Source organism: Terrapene carolina, unplaced genomic scaffold, assembly GCF_002925995.2.
Source record: "Terrapene carolina triunguis isolate 2854851 unplaced genomic scaffold, T_m_triunguis-2.0 Scaffold89, whole genome shotgun sequence".
NCBI lineage: Eukaryota > Metazoa > Chordata > Testudines > Emydidae > Terrapene > Terrapene triunguis.
In genome coordinates, this window is record NW_020664440.1 from 32,214,367 (window position 1) to 32,224,308 (window position 9,942).

The 9,942-nt window shown below is 59.2% G+C and overlaps 2 protein-coding genes across 4 annotated transcripts; one reads left to right on the top strand and one right to left on the bottom strand.

Moving 5' to 3' along the window:
* Nucleotides 1–289: 289 nt before the first annotated feature.
* Nucleotides 290–7,506, bottom strand: TUT1 (terminal uridylyl transferase 1, U6 snRNA-specific). Of its 3 annotated transcripts, none has more exons than XM_024219069.1 (10): nt 7,414–7,506; nt 6,657–6,847; nt 6,363–6,572; nt 5,953–6,067; nt 5,723–5,853; nt 5,372–5,528; nt 4,907–5,016; nt 4,642–4,693; nt 4,447–4,539; nt 290–3,413 (listed from the first exon to the last, which is right to left on the bottom strand). In XM_024219069.1, exons 1-10 carry the CDS (start codon nt 7,484–7,486, stop codon nt 2,386–2,388), a joined length of 2,160 nt encoding a protein of 719 aa, XP_024074837.1. In that variant the 5' UTR covers nt 7,487–7,506; the 3' UTR covers nt 290–2,385. The 3 variants fall into 3 exon arrangements, with proteins under 3 accessions (XP_024074837.1, XP_024074835.1, XP_024074836.1); XM_024219067.1 differs by having other exon boundaries at nt 4,642–4,764; nt 5,372–5,598; XM_024219068.1 differs by lacking the exon at nt 7,414–7,506 and adding an exon at nt 7,177–7,326 and having other exon boundaries at nt 4,642–4,764; nt 5,372–5,598.
* A 529-nt stretch (nt 7,507–8,035) lies between these two features.
* LOC112120119 (putative nuclease HARBI1) lies at nt 8,036–9,900 on the top strand. The gene is made up of 2 exons (XM_024219070.2): nt 8,036–8,747; nt 9,466–9,900. The coding sequence occupies exons 1-2, from the start codon at nt 8,069–8,071 to the stop codon at nt 9,837–9,839; spliced, it is 1,053 nt and encodes a 350-aa protein (XP_024074838.1). The 5' UTR covers nt 8,036–8,068; the 3' UTR covers nt 9,840–9,900.
* The last annotated feature ends 42 nt before the right edge of the window (nt 9,901–9,942 follow it).

Sequence of the window (9,942 nt, forward strand, 5' to 3'; positions counted from 1 at the left end):
CTAAACCTCCCTTGCTGCAATTTAAGTCTATGGCTTCTTGTTCTATCCTTAGAGGCTAAGGTGAACAAGTTTTCTCCCTCCTCCCTATGACACCCTTTTAGATACCTGAAAACTGCTATCATGTCCCCTCTCAGTCTTCTCTTTTCCAAACATGTTCCCCTGTGATATCCAGCCCCACACAAATCCCAGATTCTCAGTGTCCTCCCCTCCCCCAAGAAGCACTGTCCCTACCCCAATGTATTAGCTTTACCTTAAATCCCTGCGATTGTATAACATGCAGCACTTGTAATGAAATAAAAGTTTTATTTAAGAAAACAGATTCCACTAGCAACAAGGGAATGGTGGAAACAAATGGCTACAATACAAAACACAATAAAATGCAAATTAGGGCCTACACTTAATTACGGTGCACAAGGACCAGGATCCAATCAGTGAATGGGTACAGGGTGCCTGAAGTCTCTCCCCCACTTCCCCCTTAAATGAATGATGACAAAAGACTGCTTCAGTCTAAGGGGCCTATGTCCCACCCTTTGTCCGTTCAATCGCCCAAGGCACAGCCACCCATTCCCTCCCCGTCCCTGTGTTTGGTTGGAGTAGATCTGCCAGCCAGATCAACCTCCAGCACTCCTCTCCCATCGTGCACACTGCCCAGTAGGCTATGGGAGAGCAAGTCTACTTTGGATAAATACATCAAAATTTTCTCAGGCTACGTTAAGCCTGAACCAGAAGTAGATTGGTGCAGCTGGAGAAGCAGTTCAGCCTCCCCTGTAAATCAATCTGGAGTCTGCAACTCAGTCCAAACTGGCTCAACTGCTTATGCAGCTACAGTGAAACAATCTGCACAGACCGGCGTTAAATCGCATACTGCACTGCAGGGCTCTACTTGAAACTACCAGACACCTCGCTGCTGCTGCACCCCCACCCCTGACTTAACCTTCTCCTAAGGTTCTGGCTGCACTTTCCCCCGCATCTCCTATCCATGGCCCCACAAAGTCAGCAGCCCTCCTTGTCAACCTCCTCCTGGCGCTGGATAACACCAGGAAGAGGATGTTGGACAGGGAAGTGCTCTGCAACTGTGGGGCTTATTTCCACTCCTCCCTTCCATCACGCATCCGGGCAGAATTCCTCTGGGCTGCATCCACTGGCTCCCTAGATCCCTTTGAGGAGTATAGGCGCTGTCTGAGGTACTCTGCTCGTTGTCCCCCTCCAGTTCCCTGCTTAGGGCCCTATATCCTCAATCCTGTCCCTGTTTTTTTATTAGCTGTCCCCCAGTATCATTTGGTTGTTGCCCCTCCCCTTAGGCTGGGGGAAGGGTCTTGGACCCGCCCACCTCTCAGAACTCAGTAGGTGCAGTGAAGGGAGTTAAGTAGCATAACTGCACTGCAGGGCTTTACTTGAAAGTACCAGAGACCATGCTGCTGCTGCACCCCCACCCCTGGCTTAACCTGTTCATCTCTGTGAAATGCCCTAAGGTATGGTGCCCACAGGTGAGGCACTATGGGGAAAAGGGGCTATATCGCCTCTAGAACCCCAGTTCTAGCCTGGCCCCCTTCTGCCCATGCTGCCTCACCTGCCTGCCCCTGAGGGAGGGAGTGTTGCAGGCTCTAGGGCCCTAAATACCTTTTCTTCTTCCCTCCCCCCACCCCGACCTATTCCACTTGGGAAAGGCAGTACCCAAAGCTCTGGGAAGGGCCATGGCCCAGCCTGGTCCTGCTCCTGCTCTGAGCTGCCTCTCCTGGGGCCCTCCCATCCCTTCCCAGTACACCCCCCCCCCCACTTACTGCGCCCTTGAAACCCCTTCCCATAGATCCCTCCCTGATAGCCCCCAATGGAGCACATAGTGCTACTGTTGCTGCATTTAGAGGAGAGCGGAGCTGAACTGGCCAGAGTCAAGGTCTGTCCACCCCAGGCCTCTTACTCCTTGCTCCGCAACTGCCGCCCCACCTCCCTTCCCAGGGCATCAACTGCATATATACTCACCACTCGTGCCCCATTGGCCATTGCTGATAGTCTGCCCCCGCCCCAATGAAGAATCTGCCCCATCCCCGATAATGTGCATGCAGAATACTGCCAGGCCTTCAAATCCCAGTTCTATGGGACACCAGAGGGGACAAACAGCAGCAAATTCGCAAAAGGCTGGGCAGGGAGATAGGAGACAGGCCTGCATCCAGCTGGGGACTGCCTGCTCCCCACTCGAGCCAGGCCCCCAGCCACTTCCCCCCACCCCCCCCCAAGCAGCAGGACAGGCACAGCCCAGAGGGGCACATGTCTAGGCCCTTTATTCCCTTCCCAGTCAAATGGTACAGACACAGCAAAGTCCATTTAAAATAGCATCCCCCAGTCTCAGAATGCTGGCATGGATGTCACTAGTGGTCACTGCCTGCCTCAAGCTGCTCTGCCCACATACCGCTCCACCATCCTGGGCAGAAAGCCCTGCAGAAAGTGATAGAAGTCCTGAAACAGGGGGCCCTGCTGGGGGGCTGGGGTGAAATACAGGAGGGTCCGTGTGTCCTCCTGGCCTCCGCCCATCCGCGCACAGGCCGTGAACCTCAGCAACGGCTCTGCCCCCATGGAATCTCCCTCCTGTTGGATTATGGCCTCCGACACCTTCTCCTCCACCTCCAGGGAGCCAGCCTCCTGCTCTGTGTCTGGCTGGGGGCTGCCCAGGTGCCGGAGCTGGCGCCGGACGCGGCGCCGGCCCATCCAGACACGGTGCCACACAGCACAGCTCCAGCTCACGCTCTCCTCCTCCTCTGGCGCTGGGCCCTCTACTCTCGGCCTCTTCTTGGCTGGGGAGACAACCAAGCTTCCTCTCTCCTCAGACCGGGGGTGCTTGGACCCCACTATAGGCTGCTCCGCTCCACTCTGCTCTGTGGGCTCCTGCCCCAGGGGCTCCCCTGCAGGCCCCGTGCAGCTGCACTTCAGCACATCCTTCAGCACGACGGTGATGGCGGCACAAACCTTGTCAAACCAGCAGCGCCCGAAGTCCCTGGCCTGGCACAGCTGCTGCCGGCTCCCAGGGGAGAGCGCCATCAGCGTGAAGGGGATGGTGATGAGAAGCCCATCGGGGCCCAGCTCCCCAGCCTCCGGTACCCCTGGCTGGAAGAGCCGCACCAGCCCCCAGGCCTTGCCCTTGCTGGATTTGCGCTGGTACTGCAGGCTGCGGCAGTACTTGGCCCCGTCCCGGCAGCAGTGCTGGAACCGCTGCACTATCTTCTCATTGACGTTGGCTGCTACGTTGTGGCTCAGCTCGAAGGGGTCCTGCACGTTGAAAGGACCCAGCTTGAACTTGGCACCCACCTCTGAGAGCAGGAAGCTGGGCAGGGGCAGCGCCCGGCCCTCCTGCAGCGAGATCACGCAGCCAGCAAAGTCATGGTCCCCAAAGACGCGGAAGAATTCGGCTAGGAGGGAACCTGCAGGGAGATGCAGACAGATGAGAGGAAAGTGGCTGGGGGGAGAAGGGTGAGCCCAGGAGTAAGGATAAGGTCTTTTCCTGTAGCCATATTGTAGAGAGCATCATATGCTTAGCGTGTGCATTCTGTTTTGGTGATTGTTAATAAACAGAGGTTAAATAGGATATTACTGTGTAATGCTCTTTCACTGGTCAAAGACCCTGTAAACCCGCAGAAGATTAAGCTCTGAGTCCACGGAGGGGTAGAGCCCGGAGCCCACGGAGGGATAAAGTGAGGTGCCTTTCGCCTGGGAACTGGCAAAAGGGAGAGGGTGCCTAAATCAACCAGGTTACGCCTTGAGCCCTAAGAACTAGGTAGAGGTGGGATGTCCTAGAGCGTGCGGGCAACAAATTTAGGGTAAAGTTGGGTGCCTTATACCCAGAGCCCTAGGAACTGGGAAAGGGTGGGTGTGCCCAAATTGATAGGGTTACGGCTTGAGCCCACAGAAGGGTAAAGGTGGGTGCCCTAGAGTGTACGTAACAGATAATTTTGTGCAGGTAACACAGGGTGGCTGCGGGAAAATCAGGTAGGCAAGAGGTGGGGTGAGGGTGGGGAGACAGAAGCCCTGCACAGACATGAGATCACAAAGGGGCTGGGGAAGAGCTCTCAGCCTGCAGGACATATGGGGAGCTGGGGAAAGAAATTCTCTTCTCTTTCCCCTCCCCCACAACGACACCAGGGAACCTGCCTGCACGGGACTGCCAACAGGAAACCAGGCTGGATGGATCCTGGGGCAGCAGCTCAGGGGAGTGTTCCCATCATGCTCTGGGGTTGGAAGAGATGAAGGGAAACCACCCCTGACAGCTGGGACAATCACTCACATCCTTTGCCCGGCTCCCTGGGGATTGAGACCACCCTCCCCCCGGCCCCACCCCAGGCAGGCAGGGTGAGCCCACCTGGTCTCAAGTGGCAGGCCCATGAGTAGGCTGCGTACATGGAGTGGGGGGGGGATGTCCTGCAGGCCATTACCCGCCCCGGCCCCCCCGGCACTCACACAGACTCTCCATGTTGGCACTGGGCTCCAGCCGCGACGCGTCCTGGGGGAAGCTGCAATCCCAGCCGTCCACAATGGCCTGATCCCCATCCCCTGGGAAGGGGACAGAGATGGGGGGTGAGATAAACACTGCCCCAGGGGCACAACGGGCTAATGCAGCAACGCCAACTGAATGCACTGTGGGGTAACTCCTACCTGTCAGCTCCCTGAGCTGGGCCAGTGTGGGCAAGGCCGGGGGGTTGCGCGTCTGCAGGAAGAACAGCACCAGCAGGGTCAGTGCGTAGTTGTTGAGGAGGGGGCCGCCCCCAAAGGGGTTTCCTGAGGGGAGATGGGGGCCATTAGACAAGACAACAGGGGTGTCCATACCCCAAATCCTAGACCCATGCACCGCCCAGCATGATTCCTCCAGAGGGGAGCTCTAACAATGCACCCCCCAGTGAGGGGAAGTGGGAGTCCTTACCTGCCAGGGCCTGCTGCTTGGCCCAGTAGCGCAGCACGTAGACCAGGGGACGCACCCGCTCATCAGCCTCCGTACAGAGCTGTAGGAAGCGCGTATTGCAGAGCGCCAGCCTGTCAGAGACATGGGACACATTGGGGGGGGCAGCACCAACACCCCCCCCACACAGACACCTGAGGCACCCCCAGACCTCTCCATTGTCCACTCTACCCCCTACCCGGCCCAGGGCAGCCCATGTGGATTTGGCGCTGGTGAACAAGTCTCAGCCATGGAGCCAGGATGGTCCGTGTCTCCCCAGAGTGGGGAAGGGTGTGTAGAGAACAGTTGACCCTGGAGGGATGCTCTAGATGGGAGAGGTCCCCCTCCCCTCCCAGATGGAGCTGGCTCCCACCCCAGGCTCAACATGCCCTCCCGCCATCCGCCACATGCGCACCCTGGCCTCTGGGCCCCGCCTCCCAGGCTCTGCACCTGTTGTTGATGGAGATGTCTCCCAGCAGCCCCGAGTCCTTGTGGCAGAACTTGACGACAGGGCGGCGGGCACTGTGCACTGCCTGGACACTGTGCACACCTGGTACGCACTTCCGTAGCACAGCTGCCACCAGCTCCAGCACCTCAGGCACCGTCGCTGTTGTCAGATCAATGTCACTCAGGATGGAGTCCTCTGAGTCAGAGTCTGGCCCTGCCCCCTCCTCGGCCTGCAAGGGGTTGGACTTAGTGCCCAGCACTCATCATGCCCCCCACCTGCAAAAGTCCCTGCTACCAGTGCCTACCCTGCAACCCTCCAACCCCCCAGGGGTCCCTGTTACCATCCATTCTCACCTGTGCCCCCTGGAGTCCCTTGGCAGATGCCTGGAAGGTTTTTGTTTTCTCCAGGTCCAGGAACAAATCCAGGTCGCAGCCATGGATGTCAAATCCATTCACCGATGAGCCAAAGGGGAGGATGGCGCACCCTGCGCGCACACAGGAGGCAAAGGTCACGGCAGTGGCACATCGGGCAGGGACAGACAGACAGACAGACAGACGTGCACATACATGGAGCTGAAACTTACCAGGGAAGAACTCTGAGAAAACCTCCTGGAACAGGGTGACCAGTAGGTGTCGCAGCCGCCTCTCGCTCTCGGAGAGCTCAAACAGCTGCACCAGCTGTGACATCTGGGCATCCACCTAGGTGTGTGTGGAGGAGTGAGGGAGCAACATCATCAAACAGCCCCCGCAACATGTGCATAGGATTGCACAGCCCAAAACCCCACCCATCTCAGAACCCCCCTTCCCTCCTTCCTCCCCACCCCTAAGCTCTGTGAGCACACAGACCAAACCTCCACTCCAGGGATCATCCCAGCTCCAGACAGCTCAGAACCTCCCCCATACACACACCCTAGGGGCGTGTCCCTGCTCATGCAGCTCAGCAGTCACCCTTGTCAGCAGCCAGGAGAGGCCCCAGGTCCCCATCCACACTCACATCATCAGCCTGGCACAGTGCCTGGACCAGCTTTTCAGGACTCAGTTGTACGTGATGTGCAGATCCCTGCTTCTTGGGAGGCATGTACTTGAATTCCTTCTTCTCCCGGGGCTTCACCCGCAGCCGCTGCCCCCCCAGGCAATGCTCAGGCTGGGCCAGCACCTTCTCCATCACCTCCTGGTCCTGCAACTCCACAATAGCATAGACCCCCTGTGAGTGAAAAGCACAGGCTATTAGTACCAGGGAGGGGTCTCATCCACCCCAGGGAGCCCCTGGCCTGACCATGGGACTCACCTTGTCTTTATCCATCACCACACTGGCCACGCCCCCGAAGGCCTGAAAGTACTCACTCAGCTCAGGGGCTGATGTACCCTTGTGGAAGCCACTGACAAAGACACTGCGCAGCTCCTGGTCTTGGCGTTTGGCACGCAAGCTCTCCAGCCGCTGGTGCTTCTTCCCCTGCAGATGATCTTGTAGGCTGGGCTCTGTAGGGGAGACACATGCAGCTCAGAAGTGATGGGGAAATGCAGGGGCAGAGGCAGGGTGGGGTTGAAGGTCACACTGTCCCCAGACTGCAACTCCCTCAAATACTGACATCCCTGACCCAAAGGACAATCTTTAACTTGACACTAACCCCCACATGGCAACTTCTGACCTAACACCTCCCACAAGCACTCCCAGTCTGCGACCCCTGACCTGAATGGAGACCGCGACATCTACACCCACAACGCTGCTTTGTTTGCCCCAACACTAACCCCTGTCTCCCCAAACACACCATAACACCCCAACGCTGACCCCGATTGTGACCTCTGACCTGTATGGTGACAGCAACCCATCCAGGTTATGGTTCAAAGGTGTCACATCCTCTGACCGATTGTTACCTCTGACCCCAGGACCAGACCTCCTATAACCTCTTACTTAAGTGGTGCCATAACCCCAACACTGCAGCCCCACCGAGTGTGATCTCTGATCCCGACCCCCCAACTTCTACCCCCGCCCAGACCCCCACGCCCAGGTGACTCGCGACCCCGGTGACCCCGACCCCCCTCACTGTTGGCGGCAGTCACATGACATAGGCGGCAACGGAAGCCTCCGCGGGACAGCGACTCCACATCCCGCTCCATCCCGGGACCGAACTCCGAGCCACCGGAAGTATTTCCTCCCCGATCTTCCCTACCAGAAAACACTTCCAACGGAAGTGCCCCCATCTAGCGATCTCGTCTACCGGAAGTGGCGTGACGCCACTATAACTTCCGCCGGACGTGGTCCGTTCCGTTTCCATTCCCCCAACGTAGGTGGGGCTAATTGGAATATGCCATATTGTAGCGTAGGGGTTGACACCTTATTAATAATCACGAGTGGGGCGCGCTAATTGGTGGAAGAGGGGGCGTGTCTTGCGCAGGGTCCGCGGAGAACGGGAGGCGCTGAGCCGCTGGCAGCGGGTCCCTCCGGCTCGGAGCCTCCCCCAGCAGCGGGGGGGGGGACCCTAATATCTAGTTACCCCCGGGGCCGGAACAAGTAGAGATCCCCCTCCGGCTCCTCCCCCACCTCCGGCCAGGGCAAGTGGGGACCCTGCCCCCCCACCCCCAGCCAGGGCAACAGGAGTTCCCTCCCCTGCCCCCTTCCTGCCCGCAGCCCCTGTAGAGCCTCCCCCTAGGCCTGCTCTCTGCGGGTGGAGCTGTTCTCCGGGTGGCTGCAGCTCCCCCATGGCGCTGTACCTGCTGGCCCAGCGTGCCCATGCCCGCCGGCGGAGGCGGGTGCCCCAGGAGCGGGTGTTCAAGCCCCGGATCCAGTTCCTGAACATGCCAGAGGAGCAGGTGATGCGGCGCTACCAGCTCAACCCTGAGATGATCCGAGACCTGTGCCACGCACTGGAGTGTGACCTACAGCCCTCGACCGGCCGCAGCCATGCTCTCCCTGTTTATGTCAAGGTGACGGCTGCCCTTAACTTCTACACCTCGGGCACCTTTCAGACGCCGGCGGGCGACGCGGCTGGCATCAGCCAGGCCAGCATGTCCCGCTGCGTCTCCCAAGTCACGACTGCCCTGACCCGCCGTGCCAACGCCTACATCCGCTTCCCCTTCCAGCCTCGGCAACAGGCCCGCACCAAAGAGGAGTTCCTGCGCATTGCTGGCTTCCCCAACGTGCTGGGCACGCTGGGCTGCACCCACGTGGCCCTCAAGCCGCCCTCGGATCACGAGAACCTCTATCGCAACCCACTGCGCTTCCACTCCATGAACATGCAGCTGGTGTGCGATGCCCACGGCATGATAACCCATGTGGTGGCCGAGTTCCCCGGCTCTGTGCCGGATGCCCACATTCTCAGCTGTTCCAGCCTCAGGGGCATCTTTGAGGGGCACCAGAACCTGGATGGCTGGCTGCTGGGTGAGCCATGGCCTAGGGGCCCCTCCCTCAGCTGCCCCACCTGCCAATCTCATGCACCTGTGGCACCCCTTACTTGGCTATCCTCACTCTCCAGTGTCTCCACTGTCCATCACAGAAGTAGGACTCTTATCTCAGCAGAGTAACCTGGATCCCACCCCTAGCCCATCACAGCAGCCCTGCCTGCACCTAGGAGCCAGGGAAGAAATCAAGGCTCCCTGCACCAGCCATAAACCACAGGCCAAGCTCCAGTGGTGAGATTGCTCAGGGTGGTTTGAACACAGGTTGTGTGGTGAAGGCTCCATGACAGCTGCTAGTCACCTGCATCCTCCACCCCAGCCTGAATTCCCTGCTATGTGCAAGGGGCCCTGAGGGAGTGCCCACCCACCTACCAGATTCTGCTACCTGCCTCAGCCTGCCCTGCCCCTCCCGTAAGGGAGTGGGGTACACGGTGTCTTGATAGGCCCTTCCTCCCTCCCTCTTGGAGCATCATGGACACTTGCAACTTCCAAGCAAGAAGAGGGAAGGGCTCCCATTATTCCATTCCCCACTCCCCTGAGCCTGTCAGGGCCCCTGCCCAGAGCCTGATTGGAGCTGGCATCCTATAGAGGGGAGAGGCCCCATCTTAAAGGCTGGAGACTGCCGTGGGGATGGGTGGAAGGCCAGGGACAGCCAGCGAGTCAACCTGCATAGCATAACCCCTGTGTCTGGTTCTCCACAGCGGATGGCACCTACCCCCTGAAGCCCTGGCTGCTGACACCTGTGGAGGCAGCAGAGACAGCAGCTGAGCAGCGATACAATGCAGCGCACATGGCCACGCAGGCTGTGGTGGGACGTACAGTGGGGGCACTAAAAGGCCGGTTCCGGTGCCTGGACCAGGCAGGGGGGGTGCTCCAGTACAGCCCCCTCAAGGTCTGCCACATCTTTGTGGCTTGCTGTGTCCTGCACAACATGGCTGTGGGGCGGGGCATTGCCATGCCTGAAGGGGTGGAGCCGGGTGCCAGGCTACCTGACCAGGCTTCTCCCCACCCTGAGCCCCTCTCCCAGGAGGCCCAGTGCCTGCGGCAAGAGCTCATCACCAGCTACTTCAGCTGAGGGGCACCCTGGGCCCCTGACCTACATGCGTGTGGGGGGAGATGCAGGGATTGGAAGCCAGCCCATAGACGTGGGGGGGGGGGGGGGGGGGGGGGGGGGGGGG

What these genes read in the sequence shown, in the direction of transcription:
- TUT1 (XM_024219067.1), bottom strand. Translation starts at nt 7,486, where the DNA reads ATGGAGCGGGATGTGGAGTCGCTGTCCCGCGGAGGCTTCCGTTGCCGC. An exon ending in CACTGTGCCAGGCTGATGAT is followed by an intron (nt 6,068 to 6,362) that starts GTGAGTGTGGAT and finishes ACACACACCTAG; the next exon opens with GTGGATGCCCAGATGTCACA. An exon ending in GACATCTCCATCAACAACAG is followed by an intron (nt 5,017 to 5,371) that starts GTGCAGAGCCTG and finishes TGTCTCTGACAG; the next exon opens with GCTGGCGCTCTGCAATACGC.
- LOC112120119 (XM_024219070.2), top strand. Translation starts at nt 8,069, where the DNA reads ATGGCGCTGTACCTGCTGGCCCAGCGTGCCCATGCCCGCCGGCGGAGG. An exon ending in CCTGGATGGCTGGCTGCTGG is followed by an intron (nt 8,748 to 9,465) that starts GTGAGCCATGGC and finishes GGTTCTCCACAG; the next exon opens with CGGATGGCACCTACCCCCTG.